Raw genomic sequence first — 19,422 nt, 5'->3', positions numbered from 1 at the left:
TAACAACAGTTGAGTTGAATAGTATTTTGTAATTTTCAACATGGAATGATCACATCTCACCCCCAACTCATACAGAAGTAAATGGGTAAGAGTGGTTTTGCAGAGAAGGAAACTGAGTTTAGGTTCATGTAGCTTTTAAGAAGAGACAAAATGGGGGATTTCTTGTTTGAAATTACAAAAATACTGATGTCAGTTATCTCTTCAGAACACAGCTTAGCATTCCAGACAGAATTAAACATCTGGTTTGAAGTGCAGGTTTTTGATGGTACCCAAGACCCAATCAACTTTTTGCCGTTGATGACAGGATACACTGAATTACTCCATTTGTTTCCTAGGTGGGTTTAAAAGTCCACCTTAGCATTCCATAATCCAGAAGCATGTTCTTCTTGGACTAAATACACCCTAAAAAAGGAAAAACAGAATGATGATCCAGGGGGGTTTGCCTCAGAAAAAGCATTGCTGACAAGCACAACTAGAAAACAGAAAACATTGTGTTTTTGTTTGGGTCTTGACCCTATTTTTGTGGCCAGATTCTTCATGAATATGTGAGGTTTTGGAGACAAAGTCTGCCGGATGGTCTTAATCTAAATTAAAAGCCAAAACCACTAGTTAAGGCTGACACAGTACAAACTGTACAACTTTTCTAGCATTTTACTTGTACTTCCTACATTATAGGGCGATGTGAATTTGTTCTTCAAAATACTTGTATTTTTCCACAACACTGCACCACAAAACCCATTTCATCCATGCTATGTCCTTGTTTTCTGGCCACAAGAACAATGTGAACTTTGGAGGGTCAGCTGCATGGAATTCAAATGGAACTATACTCTTGGCAAACAAACATACCAGAAATATGTTGAAGGAGTTATGAAAGCACTGCCTAAAGCTAGAAAGTTTTCACATCAATAAATAATTTTTATGTTTTTACTTTTTCACATTCTTTTGAAAAATGTCAAGCATTCACTCCTATAGGCCTACATTTTAGTACACTCTGCACACATATTTCATTATCCTTTCCTTGTAGACCAGCTGGTGACACTGATGATATTGTACACCACCTACAATAACACAATCTACAACAGACATCCAACTTGGTGTTCTGCCTGCACACATCTTTGTGGTTTTAGTGTACTGTTTTGAGATGTGACAGCAGGGTTCCCCCAATCCTCTCTGCTTTCTTTCTGTATTCTGACTGAAAATCAGTGTGTCTTCACTGTGCTATCACCCAGCCAATACAGGGTTTTCCTGAAGGCTTGAGCTTAAGCCAGGGTCTTGAATATTTCCAGACACTGATAAAGGTATTGAGGTGGTTGTTTAAAACACTAAAAGAAATATGCCAGATTTGCTAAATCCTCAGATAAAGTCCATATCCTAATCCCTTCACCATACACATCTCTTTTCTCATTGTCTGTCCAGAGGATACACTGTAGGATTCTATAAGTTCCCCTAATAAATGCTTGGTCATTGTGGTATTTAGTGCTTCTTTTGAAAGCCCAACTAGCTCCATATATAGATGGTTTGGAGGTACTCCCTTATGGAAATTCTCTGTTGTTCCTTTGGGGGTGACTGCAGCCTTGGGTTCAGTGGGACAAACAATGATCTGCTAGAAATCAATTTAAAATAGTCATTCAATCCTCCTTTCTACACTTTGTCTATTTCTCAATCTCCCGAGTTGTCCTTCTGTTCCAGTTTAGTAACTTTGCTGTAATGTCTTTCTGAACAAAAAGCAGAGTTGCTCTAAAAGTACTGATAGTGATGACTTACTAACTATAGTGTTCTTCAGGCACAGCGATGGTTTTCAATCTTGACTGACATGGAATCCCTCAGGGGAATATTGTAAACTCCCAGAGTCAGGGCTACATCCCAGACCAGCTAAACCCTGGGGTGAGACTCAAGCCTCAAAGATGCTGAAAACACTCCCATATGATCCCAAAGCTTCATCAAGACTGATAACCACTGAACTATAACAAAAAAGCTGCCTTTCCAGCTTCTCCTCTCTGGCTATGACAATGTTCTTGATAGACCTGAGATTTGCATGTCCACCTGTGTAGTTTTGGGATGTGGCCTGGCTCCCTTATGCTTACCCCAATGGAAACCCATGGATTCTTACCAACTGACCAGCCTGGAGCAGGGTGAGAATTCTAAAACTAGATTATATCTGTGATATCTTTAATTTTAATCCTCCTCCTTGTCTTCCTCCTTCAGCTCAAATCATGTGTGCATGTCAAGTTCCCTACCAGCTACAAGTGCTAACCCTCCAGCCTCTATGCTTCTCTACTTCTTAGTGATAAAGTTGCTTCTACAAGCTAAAATTAGGAACAAGTTCACCCAAACTTTCTTTTCAGTCTAATCTTACGACCTAGGTAGTCTTATCCCATTCTCTGGCTTTAAATATACTCTGTGATGAGATCCACATTTATATCTTCAATCTGGATATCTTCTCTGTACTGGTGCTTGTACCTCATCAACTTCTTGCACTTAAATGTCTATTTAGCAGGTTTTTGAAACATATCCAAAAGTAAGCTCTTAAGAGCACCTCTTCTTATCAGTGTTACCAGAAATAACCTTCATAGCCTCCTTCAGCGTGGCTGATGGCAAGACCATTCTCCTAGCTATTAAGGCTCAACATTTTTATATCATCCTCAATTCAATTCCTCTCTTTAAAACTCATATCCAATCTGATCCTGTTCATCACACTTTCAAAATTCTGTTCATTATACTTTTAAAAGATATTCAGAATCTTGTCCCATTTCACTACTTCTACTGCTATCATACTGGCTTAAGCCACCATAATTTCTCATGCAACAATTTGTGAATACTAGAGAAGTATTCTATCACTGAGCTATACCCCTATCCCTCATTATAATGTTAATTTGTATTTTCACCATAACAAATAGAGTTATTTTAAATATGTTTACTATCCATTTGTTTATCTTTGTGTGTGTATGTGTGTGTATAAAGTGCTTAGCTCAAGTATATTGGGCAGCTCATTTTACCGAGTTTCAATAATAATGATCATTACATACATTGAGTATACATTGTCAGATAAATGATATGAAGCACTTTGTACTTACGAATATGTCAAACAACATTATTCAGTAAAGTTTGTGACCATTATAGATGCTTCTCAACTTTGGATGGGGTTACTCCCAATAAACCCATCATAAGTTGAAAATATCCTGTTGAAAATGTATTTGTTATACCTAACCTACCAAATGTTATTGTATACTGTAGAGTACAATTGTTGTCCCTCAGCTTACTGCTGCTACTGCCCAACATCAAAAGAGATCATCATACTGCATTACAAATGGCCTGGGAAAAGATCAACATTCGAAGTTGATTTCTTCAGATGTGTATGGCTTTTGTACCATCATAAAGTTGAAAACTCATAAATTGAACCATTGCAAGTTGGGAGCTGTCTATATTCCCATTTTATAGTTGAAGAAACTGATGACCTGAGATGTTCAGTAATTTTCCCAAATCTCTCATTTGCAAGTAGTTAAGCCAAGATATAAATGTAGGACTAATCTGGCAAAGCCAGCAGTTTGAGGGAGAAGGTCTTGGTTGTGAATCAGTATCTCTAATTACTAATCTCCAAAGGGGCCTCCCCCTGTGTGGAGTCTAGCAAAGATCATCACTATGTCAACCACTGTATACTTGCACCCATTGTATCCTGGTTATTGCTTAGGTCCACCATGTACTGGTTCCCTATTTGCCTGAGTCTGGTGAACACACTACCATATAGCAAGTGATGCAAGGTGGGCTTAATACTTACAGATGTGTAGATAGCAAAGGATAGAAATCTCAGCTCCCTTGTCAACTGGTCCTTCAAAGCTCAAAAAACCTGCCCAGAGTGAATGGTGTCTTGACTGTGTATGCCCTAATTTGCACCATAGCTGAGGGACCACAAAAGACAGTCTGTCCTGGGTTATATGTTTCTGATCCATATGACTCCTTGGATAAAGCTTTGAAGGACATTGTAATTTTAGGGAAGAGAGGAACAAGTTCTGGGCTGTCCTACACAGTTCTTTCCTGATTTGAGGTATTACCTTCTTAGGAAGGACAGGAACAAGGCCTAGGCTGGTTAGGGATATTTCATTTCCAGCATATTATAGTTATTTTTGAGAACTGTATGTAAGAAAAAGGGGAGAACTGGTTAGGTGCAAGACCACTCAGAGAACTGACCCTCATTGGTAGATAAGCTAGGAGTCATTTGCTTTTTTGACTGCATATAACTTCATTTTCCTAACCATTTCTTATCAAATCCCCTCACCCCACCCTCCATTGCCAGGGATTCTTACTGGAAATATAAAGAAAGGAGACATATGGTTGTTGGGCTGCTGTGAACTACTCAGAGGAGTCTTGAACTCTAAACTATGTGGTATGCCTGGGGGGAATCCCAACCCCAAATTACAAACACAGAAGCATTGAAAGGTCTTGGGGATTTCTACTATAAATTAAGCTAAGCAGAACCCTGGGTATTATCCACAGCAATGGAACTATGATTAGTGTCCAGAAGTTGTTAGACTTCAACACTGTCACCAAATGTCTATGGAGGACTCACTGCCTTCCAGTTATAACAAGATTTTTGACTTTGTGGGAAACTACTACTGTGCCAGGCATTGGTAGATAAATCTGTAAGTACTGCTTTATTTGTATTCTGAAAGTGGTTTTGAGATAAAACACACTATTGATAGGGTGTTGTAATATTTTAGAAATTGAAAGTCAAAAAGGCCTGGGAATTGAATTAAGAACTTTTTGAGGACAATTTAAGTATTAGCAAAACAATACAAATCTCTCTCTTGGACAGCTTTAAAATAATAACATCCATTTGTACTGCATCAAAGTGCAATTTATGAGCCATTTTCACATATGTTATCTCATTTGGCCTTTAAAAACCCCTAAAACATAAGACAGGTGGGGTGATTATGATCAATATTCCCATCCTACAAATGAAGCAACTGAAGTGCAGAGGTCCCAAAGTCAAATGTATTTGCCAGGTTTCGAGTTCAGGTCTTCTGCCTCTGTGTCTACTACTCTTTTCTGTGTACCACATGTTGTATGAAATGCTTGGTGATATTTTCAAGGGATGGTGAAACTCACCAAACTGTTAGCTTGGAGTTAAAACATCAGAAAAATTAGGACTTCCCTAAGGAGGGGAATTTTTTTTTTTTTGAAAAGTCACGCATGTTGGGTAAAAAATGGACAGCCCTGTGGGGAATTTTGTTGGATTCATTTATCATAGTAAAAGAAATCCTTCAGGGAATCTCCATGCTAATGTTGCTGACAGAGTGTACTGAAATTTCCCCAAAGTTAAGGGACATTCCTTCCATGGTGCAGCCAGCAGAGATCTTATGACAGCTACTATACAGCCACAGAGTGGGAACCCAGAGATGGCAGCTGCTGTCTATTCCTCAGATCTAAATTTACAGAGGGAATTCAGCCCCCTGCAAACAAGGAAGTTTCCACCAAAAGGTAGGAAATATTATTTAATGCACATTCTACATTTCACGTTTTACCCAAGTGACAGTATTCAACATCATCTGAAAAACAGAAAAAAAAAATGTGTATCTTTCCATTCTTAAGCAGAACTGTATACTCTGTACTATACTCTGAAGCTAACTATTTTAGCTATAAATAGACATTTTAAGTCATGTGTGGTGGCACATGTCTCTGATTTCAGTGACCTGGGAGGCTGAAGCAGGAGGATCTCAAATTCAAGGCCAGGCTGGGCAATTCAGTGAGACCCTGTCTCAGAAAAAGAGGTAGGGGGAGTGGGATGAAGCACAGTGGTATAGTTTCCCTTGGTTCATTCCCCAGTACTGCAAAACAAACAAAAAGCCAAAACCCAAACTAAAATAAAACAGAAAATAGGCAGTTTAACTCAAATCTAATACTAGTCATGAAATTTGGACAAGTTTTATAAATACAATCATTGCAGAGATCATTTGATCATGTGATTATAGGGTTGACCAAGGAGAATGTTAAGGTTTTTATTAGTGTCAATTGTAATAGGTTTAGGAACTTTTACAAATTTTTGTTTTGGAAAATAATACACAGCTGCACACTGGGAAAATTGTAAGTGGAAATATTTCAAATTCTGAATTTTGCCAAAATATATTTTATCATAATTGTCTTCTAAAATATAAAAATGCTAGATTTGGGAGGCCTAAATTCAAGCTGTGGCTCAGCCATGAATTTGTACATGGCCTGGGAAGTTACTCGCCTTCTTTTAGTTCCTTTTTTCTTGTGTTTAAAATGAAGTAGTTAGATGATCTCAAACATGAAGCTAGAATAGCAGAGTTCTACTTGTTAATAACAGCTTCAGAGTCTCACACAGTAAGTGGTATATGCTTATCATTCTATAAATATATCTTGCATGAACTTATGGTGACTTAGCATTGCAGCATCCCACAGTTCTGTGGTAGAAAAGTTTGAAAATATTCTAAAAAATCGGAAATTGTCATAATATAAACATGTATGTGTGTGAATGTGCACACAAGCAAACACACACATACACACACACAAAATGAAGAGTTGCCCAGTATTAGGTGAGTTTTACATAATTCCTTTGGTAAAATAGAAAAAATACTTTAGAATAATTGCTATCCTACATTTATTGGATTAATCTAACTTCCCAGTGAATAATCAAATTTAGGGAAGAATGACTTAGAATTTTCAGAAACAGATTTTTCATTGAGACACTTTTTGCAAAGAAAAGGCTTAGAGATTATGTATCTTTATCTATCTCTTTATTCATACATGCTAATGAAGGAGCAATCTAAGGTAACTAATTTAAAATCAAATATTGTTTCCATTTATGTCCTTGCAAAGTAAAGATATGTTAGCAGTAGGCTAAACTGATGGAAGTTTTTTTTTTTTTTTATCTTATCTCTTAAAGCACACCAGCTGCTAAAGTTGCTCATCTTATTCCTGACTCTTCACTCCCCCCAAATACCTCATTTTACACTTTTGTTTACACAGATTTTTTTTGAATCGTTCTTTTCTTTTCACACAGCTTCTCTCTTTCCCAACCAAAAATCTTTTGCTCATTTTCCTAAAGGAATGAATAAACAATTATTTCCCTGAGGCAGTTGCATTTTAAATGAAAACCATTTCCTAAATAAATCTCAAATTGGCCAAATTTCAGGCAATATAATGAAATCTCATTAGATTTCAGATCTTTTTCATGTCCCTTAAAACATATTCCTAGGTAACTGTCTAGCACCATGATTTTTCAAAACTAAAAAGCCACAGAACTCCTACAGAAAGGAAAATTAGTATGTAGAAGAAGAGATAAGAGATTAAAGTGCTAGGTTAAAGCAGGGATGGGAAACCCAAACCTTTCCCACTCACCCCTGCATCCCTCCACCAGACATCTCTGCAGTAGTACACATCCTATAACAGCCTTGGTAAAAAGCCAGCCAAAGCCAGGTGTAGTGGCACAAACCCGTATTCCCAGCAGCTCAGGAAGCTAAGGCAGCAAGATTGCAAGTTCTAGGGAGGCTTCAGCAACTTAGAGACACCCTCAGCAACTTAGTGAGACTGTGTCTCAAAATAAAAAAAGGCTGGGCATGTAGTTTAGTGGTTAAAAAAAAAAAAAAAGTACAAAAAAAAAAAAAAAAAAGAGGAATCCAGCCCATATTCTCACACAAATGCGCACATGTAAGGTGAGAAAATGGGCACTACACAAATAAATAGCCCATTCTTGTGTATCCTAAAGGAGCCTGTAGATTTCTATTGCAACAATGTGTCACGTGCACCTGGGTTTTTGTTTTTGGTACTGGGGATTGAACCACTGAGCAACATCCCCAGCCCTTTTTGGTATTTTATCTAGAGACAGGGTCCCATTGAGTTGCTTAGGGCCTCACTAGTTGCTGAGGATGGTTTTAAACTTGAAATCTTCTTGCCTCAGTCTCAAAAGCTGCTGTGATTACAGGCGTGCACCATCGTGCCTGGCTGTAGTTTTTGTTTGTTTTAAAACACATTGAGAATGTGATAAAACAAGGAGTGAACAGAATTAGAAATTTACATTTTGCCTCTTATCCTCTACTTGCATCTCAACGTTTGGAACTTCAGTGTAGAACATGGTTGTGTTGTATGATAAACATGGTCAGCTACTACTATATCCATTAGAAGAACTGTTTTTTCCCTAACTTGGGTTTTCCCTTATTCAAATTTAATTCAACCACCAAAATATTTTTTTTCTCCTCTGAAACAAACGTCCCAGTGGTATATTAACAGCATAAATGATTTTGAAGAAGATGGCATCCATAAAGACCTCACTGGTCCTCTTTTGTTGGGCTTTAGATGTGTACTGCTCTCTCCTCAGGTACCTTGAAACCCAACAGTCCCTAAACAAATTGTTTCACCTTCCCTACAAGTTGCTCCTTTTTTGGGTTAATGGTTAAATGATCTGGCCACCTGAGTTGTCACAAAATTAAAACCATAAAGTCACCATAAAAACCACCACCATTCAATTATTGGGACTGTAAGATCATCATGTAGGTCAGTATTTTTCAACCTTAGCAGTGTTGATATTTGGGGCTGAATAACATCTGTTATGGGGGGCTTTCCTGTGCATTGTAGGATGTTTGGCAGCATTCCTGGCCCCAACCCACTAGATGCCAGTAGACCCACCTCCTTGCAGGCTTTACAATAAAAAAATGACTCCAGGCATTGCTCAATGTCTCTGGTGGCAAAGTCAACTCCTTTTGAGAACCACTGATGTGAATTATCTCTTTATTGTTCATATATACTATAAGGTGAGAGTACTGTAACTTTGTGTCACATTGTACAGATGGACTTCTGAAGAAATAAGAGAGTCATACCTGGTAGAATTGGTCTCAAAGTACTAGAAAAGGTGTATCCCATTTCCTCTTCTGCCTCTGATGCTCAATTATCCCTTGCATCTTGTTTTTCTTTTCTTTTTTTTTTTGTCTGTGTGAATCTTTCATTGGAAAGGTCCCAACATGACTGTAGTTAGGCTTCCTGGCTGAGACTTCTGGGAGGTTGTTACATTCTTTAAAAATATCTTTATTTTGTTTGTTTATTTATTTTATGTGGTGCTGAGGATTCAACCCAGTGCTTCACATGTGTGAGGCAAGCATTCTGCCACTAAGCTACAACCCCAGCTGTTACATTTTTAATATGCAGCCAGGGTGGGGAACTGACTATGTTATGGTTAGTCAAGGCCGGAAACACTATGATTCAGCTATAGAACTCAAGGTCATAAACCTTAACTTGTGAGCTTGTGCTTCCATCCCTTAACTAACCTGTTGGTAATGTGCCTTCTTTGTTTGACATGCATATAAAAAGGGCCTGTGGAAGTGGGCTAAGGTGGAACTGGCTGGAGGCTGAAGCTGAAGCTGAGGGCTGGCTAATGACTGTGGCCACCACTGAATAAAGCATGTCCACTCTCCTAACTGCATCTGGCATCTTCTTCTACTTGCTGCAACCCAAATCCGTTTCCTGAATCAGAGCCCCTGCAGGACACCCTGCTTTCTATTTCCTGTGCAACTGCCTATGCTCAGATTTGTATTACTTATCTAAATGATACTAGGCTCTTAGTTTATCTCCCTGATTTCAGTCTTATCTTTCAATTTTCTTTTCACAATGCTAGGAGTTAACTTTCTCAAGTAGATATTATTATATAACTGCCCTTTTGAAAATCCTCCTTTGCCTTCCACATTACCTATAGCAGGGGTTCCAAAGGGAGTTCCTGGGATAAGCAGCATTGGTCTCACCTGGAAATTTGCTGGATTGCCAGTCCTTGGGCCTCACTACAGATCTATTGAGTCAGAAACTCCTAGGTTTGGTGCCCAGATACCAGTTTTAACACACTGAGGCTCACTGTAATTTGAGAACCTCTGGCCCCCTGATAGAGCTCTAACACTTTAGGAAATAGAAAACCTGATTCTCTTCCCACCATGTCCCTTACCACTACCTTTTCTTCTTCTTTCTTTCATTAGCTGTCAAAGATCTATTTGCCTTTCTGTTCTAAGCATCAATAATGAAGCAAGAGAGTCCAGCTCCTAAGGGGCTTGGTGACTAGGCCTAGGATACTCCCACCATACCATACCATGCAGAATTAACTACACACCATGGCATTTTAAGCAACAAGCGCCTACCATAGCAGCTCTTGTGAACTTCCATGCCTTTTGTGGCTCACTCTTAATTGTCCCTTTTCTTAGTTTTTTCCTCTGTCTAGCTTAACACTTCTGCCCACAATTCATTTACTCCTGGGTGGCATTAGTATTTATTTACCAGTGTCCTAGAATATAGGAAGAGCTTTCTAGCATCTTTGTATAGCCAGCATTGTGACCATGGTGATCAGCCTGGCACAGATTGGAATCATCTGGGCATCTTTAAAAATGTTTTGTAGGCCCAGACTTACAAAAACAGTCTTACAAATCCATATATTTTTTAAATGCCACACCATAGTTAAATCATTGCATACTGTCCAGCACAGAGCAAATGTTTAATTGATTTTTTTTGACCATCTGGTCAATTACTTACTTAGCAAGGTTATCTAGAGAATCAACTCTATGTAGTCCTCAGCTTGCTTCTTTAGCTCCATGGGTTTTATTACCAGTTTTCTTTTAATTTCACTTTCCATTTCCTCTAACTAGAAAGGACCTTCCTTGCAACAACCAAACAGCAGTTGTAACTGGAATCTCAAGGTCATACTGTTCATTGACCTCAGTTAGGGTTACCTGTGAAACCCTTCCTAAAGTACCCAGTCGCTTTGAGGCTCCTTCCTCACTTCCGGCGGATCCTAAGGATCCTTCTCAGCTCTCAGGTGGTTGTGAGACCTTAAGCCAACTCACCTGCAGCTGGGACAGTTAGCTCAGCGCGACATCCCTGAGGGCGTGTTGGGGTGGGGTCGCAGCCCAGCTGTTAAACCTGTACTAGGGTCAGAGGGCGCCTGGGAGGAGCATAAATGGGGAAATTCTCCGGGGCGGGCGCAACCTGTGGCTAGTAGGGAGAAATCGAAACTCAGCTGTTAAAACCGCTGCCTCTGCTCTTTGGAACCCCCTCTCGAGACTCGTCCAGCGTCCCAGCCTGCGTCCCTCCCGCAGCGACGGCGGCCCCGGGGACCAGGACCGCGGGCTCTGAACCATGTACACCCGCAGTAAAGTGGTGGGCTCCAGGCTCGGCGCCACCCCTGCCTCCCAGGACCCCAGTAGGGGGCGCGGGGAGCTGGGTCCCTTGCAAAGCCAGAGACAGGGTGTGGAGGCGGCCCCTGGGGCGCCTTGGCGGGAGAGCCTGGGCCACGCGGGCCAGGGGAGGTAAGTATTTAACCACCTGTGTTGGCGGGTGGGACCCCGGCAAGCGTGCTAGCAGGCACCTTCTTAGTCTTTGGAGCTGAAAAGCATAGGGGCCCAATAACAGAGTTTTTGAGAGAATGCAAAAAATTTGCATAAATGAAAACATCCAGGAATTACCTTATCCTACGCCAATCAGCCAGTTTGTGGTCCTTTACTGAAGATCCCATCCCCGCCCCACTCTTCTTTTAAGAACATCCTTTTAGGCCAGCCTCAGCAACCTAGCAGAAACCCTGTCTTACTATGATAAGTTAAAATAACATAAAATGGGCTGGGGATGTAGCTCAGTGGCAGAGCGCACCTCCCCTCCTCCCATCCCCATTACTAAAAACCAAAACCCAAAATAAAAAGACATAGACACGATTTTACTGTTTGTGACCGGCTACAGAGTTGAAAGGGATGGGTGTGGAGAAATCTCTTATTAATTTTTCAATTGTCTAAAGTATTTATACTCCAACTAGGTATGAAAATAAGTTTCCCCTAATTGTGTTAAACTATTGTGCTGTAAATGGAATCACCAGTCAGATGTCAGGGTAAGGGCGAAGAAGGTCTGTGATATAGAGCAGAGAGAGGATCCAGATGTTGCCCTGGGAGCAAGCTTGCATTCCAACCAGATGCCCACATAGAGGAGCCTCCTAGGAGCAGAAGAGTGGGGCTAAGAGTGAGGATTGTGAAATGTGCCCTGAGCAGGAACAGATAAGTGACATTTATTCTTAGTCTTTGGTTCAGGGCCTGCAGGATCCTGGACACCTTTAGTATGCTGGGGTCATCTATCCTCTTCTTCCACCCAATGGAGGGAGCTCCTTTCACACTACCCTACAGTTTGTAAATACATCTATCTTTGAAGTGCTGCCTCTGAATTGTAACTGTTCAGTCTCATGTGCAATTTCTTCCTTTTCAGTTACTTCTTTGTCACATGAAAGACAGACACTGGTTGCTAAGGAGTAGTTATAACCTTATGACCAATAAATAGTAGAATTTCTTTCATCCCTTGAATTCTGAAAGTATGAGGGCTTTAGCATTATACAGCTTAGGGTTACCCTAAGATGGGGTGGATCATCTGTAAATCAATTAGAGATTGCTGAAGTTCTCTTCTCAGGATAATTGGCATCTTGTTATAATAGAAGCTCATTAATTACATGTAACCTACTGACTGTGAGCTGCCACATTTAATATCAGTTGAGGTCATGGATATGTGGTCTCATGTCCATGAATGGTTAATGATAAAATAATTTACATGATATTTTTCTATTAAAAAGTATCTATTTAGATGCAACCATTTGTATGCTTGTATCATCTTATAAGCAGTAGCAATTGTAGCTGTTTTCTTATTTGATTTACTTCAGAATCTTGCTGGACCAAATTGCTCAGAAAGGGGCAATTTTCTGATTAGTTATCCAGGATTCAGTACCCTGAAGACTTCATTGCATACTATTTCTAAGATGATTTGCAAATAGACCATTAGAGAAATTCCTGGAAGACTTCAATTATCTCTCAATTTTTTCTTTTTCCATGTGACTTAGTTGCGGTAAGCAAAGCATCACAGGGTTCATTCGTTTTTAGGTGCTTAGTATCTAAAATCCTGTTTGGGCCACTCTGAATATTTCTTATGTCTCCATTACTTACTTATATCTATTTTTCTTAGTTGTCTCCTTTAATGAAAGTGGGAAATAAAGGAGAATAGTTGAATGACAAATAACATCTCAGTAAAATCAACAACAGTAAAAAGTTAGGGTTTTATTTTGGGGTAAGAGAGAAATCAGAAGCAATTTAGAGAGGATAAAGTGCTTTAATAGTGAAATTCAGTTCATCCACAGTATGAACTTACTTTTATGACAGTGGGTTGAAATTTAGTCTTGTATGCATTCATTTGAGGAGCCCCATGTCGGGATTAGTAACATGGGCTTTGATGCTAGGTGACTTTGGGTTCAAGTTCTGATTCTGTCATTATTTGCTTTCTGAGATGAATAGATGCTTTATGCCTCAGTTTTCTCATTACTTGAAATAACACCAACATTCAAGAAAATGTTCAGTAAATATTAGGAGCTTATAGCCTTGACAAATGTTTTTTGACCAAGTACTAAAGTACTATGCTGTCACCCTTAAATAGAATGATTGTGTTTTGAAAAAAAAAAAAAACACCCATTTAGAATATATATATATATACAAAAACTGATGGCAGTCTATTAAAATTGATGATTCCTGAGGACCTCTGGTAGACTATCAGGCAAGCTTGAGTTCTTGATGATATTTGAATTTAAGTAATTATAAGTACTTACTAATTCATATTGTCTTTCCCAGTTATTTTTACCTGATAATTGTGTCCCTAAATTTTATATTCACACAGATTTAGAGAAAAGAAGCTTATATAAACTTCTAACTCAAAGTGATCATTTATCTTCCCCTCTAATATTTTGCTTGCTTGTATATATTTTTCACTCATCACCTCTAGATAGAGTCAGAGACATGGGGTTTTAACTTGATTTTTACCCCATTCTGGGCAATAGGCTCTTGCCTGTCCTAGTAATAGAGGTTTCACTTCATTCCAGTTCTTGTCTATTATCATAGCAGGATGTGGTCCTTTAGCTTGATGTTGTCTGAAGGAAATAAAAAGGTATTTTGAAAATGAACCCATAATGTAGAATTTCACTGCAGTTACCTTTAACATAATTTATATACAGATTTAGTTTACCTTAACATATTTGTGGCTGGCTTTATATGGAGTACTGTAGAGACTTAAAGATGAGCAATAATAGCAGCAAATCCTTATGTAGTGCTTACTGTGTAATGATGCATTTCACATACTCAGTCCTCACAACAGCCCTATAATAAGAGGATCTTTCGCTCTTGATATTTTTAAGCATAGGAATAAATAACCATTCAACAAAAAAGACCTTATGAAACTCGCTGTCTAATTGATGGGGCAGACATTTATAAGGTAATTACATGAATAATCTTTTTGTGTGGTATAAAGGAAAGCCAGGGTCTGAACTAGTTTTGGCAGCAGGAAATTCTTTCCTAAGAAGTCATGCCTGAGCTGCAACCTACAGGATGAGAAAGAGAGAGTGTGTGTGTGTGTGTGTGTGTGTGTGTGTGTGTGTGTGTGACACCAAATATGTCAGTACAACACCAGCTAAATTCTGGCACCACTGTGTGTCCTATAGTTCTATCCAATTCTGACCTCAACTGCCCAGGGTTAGTGCAGTTTCCACAAACTTAGGGTTCAGCCCACAAGACTGTCCCCAATTCAGACTTCAGACACCAGCTGCAAATGCAGTTGTCAGCCCGATAGAATGCAAATTTGGGGATTTCCCATAACCTTTCCCCTCCCCCAGGTTTGATAATTCACTAAAATGAATCAGAGCTCACAGAAACCACTAGACTTAGAATTACAGTTTTATTATAAAGGATCCAACTGAGAAATGGCCAAGTGGAAGAGATAGATAGGGCAAGGTACCAGAGGCAAAGATGAAGGGTGCTGTGCAAATGGTGTCTGTGCCCAGTCTGGGTAGGCCACCCTCCCAGCACCTTGATGCATTTACCAACTGGGAGCTCCCCAAACATGGGCTCCCAGGAGTTGTAGAATCTTCATTATATAGGTGTGATTACCCAAATCGCTGGCCATTAGTGGCTGAACTCAATCTCTACCCCTGTTACCTGCTCAGAGATTGGGTTAGGGGCTGGAAGTTTTAACCGTTTAAGCACATAGTTGGTTTTCCTGGCCACCAGCCTCCATCCTCAAAATATCCAGGGATCCCCCATGAGTCCTTTCATTAGCATACAACAATTAATGGTCACTCAGAATTCTGAGGGTTTAGGGAGCTTGATGCTGGCCCAGGGACAATGATTATGTATTTTTTAAAATAGGAGTTTATATGGCCTCTGTGGCAGTCAGAGAAACGTGTCATTCAGATTTTCTCCTTCAAGAGAACTTAACTGTGGGGAATAGAGTCAGTTGACAGCCCCAGCTGCTGTCCTTTTGCCTCTGTCACACCCTTGGCTCCAGTGCTTACTTATGCTGCCATCTTCCCAGCCAGGTCTGGGCATCACAGGTTCTAGTGCCAGCCTGACTCCCCACTAACCCAGCCAACACTTTCTTTCTTTCTTTTTGGTACTGGGGATTGAACTCAAGGGCACTTGACCACTGAGCCACATCCCTAGCCCTATTTTCTATTTTATTTAGAGACAGGGTTTCACTGAGTTTCTCAGGACCTTGCTTTTGTTGAGGCTGGTTTTGAACTTGCGATCCTCCTGCCTCAGCCTACCAAGCTGCTGGGATTACAGGAGAGCACCACCATGCCTGACCCAGCCAAGACTTTCTGAGAACTGTGTAGCACTCTGAGACTCTTACTATTCACCCTTTCTTCCTTCCTCTCAGCCCTTCTCTTGTTCTCGGGCTTTCCTGCCTACTCCTGCTTCTTCCCCTTTTATCCTCCACAGAAACTCCTCTAGTCCATCTCTTGCTTGTCTAACCCCATCTTGGTATCACCTCCTCACAGGACTTAAAGTGGCATAGTCTCTGGGATACACTATATCCAAATCACAATAGTGTGGACTCTCTATGTCCGTTGTTGGCATACTGTCTGTGCATATTCAGGAAACCTACTCTTTTTTTTTTTTCATTTCTTCCCTTGGGGACTAGGGGATATTCCCCAGCTCTGCTTTGGGGGAAGGAAATAACCCATGTAACTGAAACTTTTCCTTCCCCTTTATTCCCAAACTTTCAAAGGAGATGAGGAAGAGATTAAAAGACAGCTTGGTAAGAGCACTTATGAATGGCCAATTCCTTATTTCTCTTTTTCTGTCTTTAAAAAACATTGTGTTTGTTTTGCATTTTGTAAGATGAAATATAAGGTGGGATAAATGTTAATGAAGTCATTAAGTTTTAATATTCATTTTTTTATATATTGAAACATTGAAGTATGGTTTTTTCCATCTAAGACAGAACTTAAATTATTCTTGACTCACCTTGTTAAATCTGAACTTGTTATGGAAAAATCATCTTAGCCCATTTTGTCTCATGGCCCCAGATGTGGAACTCCTATAAAACTTAAATATGGTGTATAATATACAACTGTATAATAATATTAGTTAATATATAAGCTATAAATTATGACTTCCAACCCATTTTAATGCACCTGTGTTAGTTTCATTGAAATAGTCACAGAATTGAAAACTTGGGACTTAGTGGGTTAAATCAAGTGCAAGTTTTTGCAAAGTTATTTGTATCCATGAGAACTGCTTTCACTATTTCTTCCTCTCTGCAGCACTCCAGATTTCAATTTCCTCTCTCCATATGATTATGAGGAAATGGGCTTTTGCCCATAGATGCTAAATGGCATGAAAGCATCGGCTTATTACTCCTTCCTGGAGATGAAGAACTGGATAATGCTGGCATTCCTTTCAGTGTTATGAAATAATAGTACATCGGAAGAGAAGATCTGTGATTGATGCTAATGAGTAATCTTCCTGATGGCTCAATATAGGTGGTTTTTCACTGGGGAATTATTTAACTCAATCCCTAGACAAGGCTCATAAGCATTCAGGAAGTTTTGTGAAGTAACAACAGATAGTATTTAACCCCTAATGATATAATGATATGGTTCTATAAATTGAGTAGGTGTCTTGACAATTACCAAATCTAATACCTAACTAATTAGTAGTGCCCTGCCTATTTAACTTGTTTTTGAAATGATAAATGTAACAAAGCATTGTAATACTGTGGTAGCATAAAGTAAATTAGTTGTGCTTAGAATAGTTAAACTGAGGATCTCTGAAAATCCAAAATAAACAAAATAGCAATCAGTACTTCATGTATCTCAAATGTTTAACTATGGGCTAGACCCTGGGCTAAGTATGTTACATACATTATTGAATTTTATCTTTACAGTAAACACTTTGCCGTTTCACATGAGTTGTGGAAGAGAAAATGTTCTCATTGCTTTTCTTTTTTTATTTATTTATTTTTATTGGTTGTTCACAACATTACAAAGCTCTTGACATATCATATTTCATACATTAGATTGAAGTGGGTTATGAACTCCCAGTTTTTACCCCAAATGCAGATTGCAGAATCACGTTGGTTACACATCCACAATTTTACATAATGCCCTATTAGTAACTGTTGTATTCTGCTACCTTTCCTATTCATTGCTTTTCTTATTCATAGAGTCAGTACTCAAACCTAAGTCTGTCCACCAAAGTCTTTTCATATCTATTAGAGCTGGAAGAAGGAGTGATACTGTAGCTAGCTGATGTCCTATTGTTTTATTTTCACATAAAGAAGAGAGAGTGTGTTAATATAGGAACAGTAATATGAAGTTTATTAATGACTGTAGGGGAAAAAAGATCTCTTTCTTCATTCATCCCTAGCATCATGTTTGAGACTCCTATAACAAAAGACAAATTAACAAGTGGAAAGCAGACACATTTATTTAATGTAAATTTTTAAATTTTTAAAAATTGTAGATGGATAAAATAACAATTTACTTATTTGTTTTTATGTGATGTTGAGGATGGAACCCAGTGTCTCACACATGCTAGGCGAACACTCTACCACTGAGCCACACCCAGCCCCTAATGTAAATTTTGTATGAGCTGGGAGCCTTCAGAAATGAAGACCCAAAGAAACATATAAACCTTATTTTTATGCTTGGAACTGATGAAAGGTCGACTCTCATGTAGAGGTATGATTGGTCAAAGGGGGTATAATAATAACTTCCTTTTGTTTAATGGTAATAAACTGGGGAATCTCAGCAAGCCTATTTGTCAGATTCTTCCTTATGTCTCTCTGCCTTCATTCCTTTCCTCTTTTCCTCAGAGTATAGGGAGGCTTGCTCTGAAATGACCGGCTTTAGAGAAATGTCAGAGAATTCTGACATTCTGGCCCCCTTCACGGGATGAGTGATGGGGAAGATCAGAGAGATCTTCCTGTCTCTGCTGTGTGCTCAAATGCCAAGGTGCCAATGCAGCTTTAAAATGATTTCAATATAAAAGTAGCTTGCAAGAGCTAAGTTTCTGTGGGGATCTTCTTTTCTGCTATTTCCCACAAATAACAGAGAGCTCCTGCTTGATCAGTTCTTTCACTGTCACTGTTTCTGAGCAACCTCAACCACATAGTATCTTGCAGTAATTTTTCAGACTCCTGACCATAGCCTACTGTGAGGAATTCATTTGACATCATGACCTAGTACCTGCTTGAGTATATATGAGGGTATATATAACTGCAAAGAAATTTCACAAAACAATTCTCACTCTTGGTACATGTGATGCACTCTGACATTTTCTATTGTTGTTCATTAAAAATAAATCTATTGAATTGATTTCATAACCCATTAGTGGGTTACCACCTACAGTTTGAAAAGCATAGCTCTATACATGGCAGAAGAGATTGAATGGATGGAGAGAAAAGACATTTTAGTTTGATTAAATCAAATTTACCTTCCTGTTTATGCAGGAGGGTAGAAATTATGGTCCTGTTTAGAATGAATTTTCAACTTTTCTGCTCCCCAGTATGGTATGCATTTGCAGTCTGCCAAGTCTTGGGGAGCAATCATTTTTGTTCAAATACAGTATCATCAAAAATGAATGGACATTTTTCAAAAAGTCTTTGACAGCTGAAACAGTGAAACAATAAATCAACAGGATGATGAAAGCTTGAAAATACATAATACCTATAATGATCAGTAGAAGCAGGGAAGAAATGAGGGAAAAAATGAGACTTAGTTCAATTACACAGTAAGGTTACTTACTTCAAAGTCAGCAGAGTGCTGTAAGGTTATACATATTGTTAAGGTTAATTGCATCTACTCAGAACATATTTGAATCTGAAACAAAAGCTTAAGAGAAAAGAAAAATAATCAAAGGGAGAAGACTGCCTTTGAAGAGTCTGTTCTACATTAGAGCATCAGCTGATGATGTTTTCTTTGTTCTGTAATGTTTGTAATCCCCCCACACATCCACACACCAAATATGAAGACTTAAAAGGCAATCCATTAAAGTCCTGTAGAAAAACTGAAGACATTTACCATCATTAAAATTCAAGGGCTAGTACTGTCCAGTGTTTGTTTTAATAAGGTATTAGTGAGAGCAGAAA

General features: G+C 39.0%; 1 protein-coding gene across 7 annotated transcripts in view; it reads left to right on the top strand.

Annotated features, from left to right (window-relative positions):
* The window catches only part of Epsti1 (epithelial stromal interaction 1), a 127,362-nt gene that overhangs the window by 25,330 nt on the left and 82,610 nt on the right, over nucleotides 1-19,422 (top strand). For 2 of the 7 annotated variants that reach the window (XM_078015904.1, XM_078015901.1), the window contains exon 1: nucleotides 10,796-11,291. The exons of 1 other annotated variant lie outside the window; for it this stretch is intronic. In XM_078015904.1, coding sequence (XP_077872030.1) covers nucleotides 11,122-11,291 — 170 coding nt within the window. In that variant the 5' untranslated portion in view covers nucleotides 10,796-11,121. Of the gene's footprint in view, nucleotides 1-10,795; nucleotides 11,292-19,422 lie in introns of those variants that run through there. 4 more of the 7 variants (XM_078015902.1, XM_078015905.1, XM_078015903.1 and 1 more) reach the window with 4 other exon arrangements.

This window comes from Ictidomys tridecemlineatus, chromosome 6, assembly GCF_052094955.1.
Source record: "Ictidomys tridecemlineatus isolate mIctTri1 chromosome 6, mIctTri1.hap1, whole genome shotgun sequence".
Classification (NCBI taxonomy): domain Eukaryota; kingdom Metazoa; phylum Chordata; class Mammalia; order Rodentia; family Sciuridae; genus Ictidomys; species Ictidomys tridecemlineatus.
Note: the sequence above shows the minus strand (reverse complement) of the source record. Positions and strands in the feature narration are given on the sequence as shown.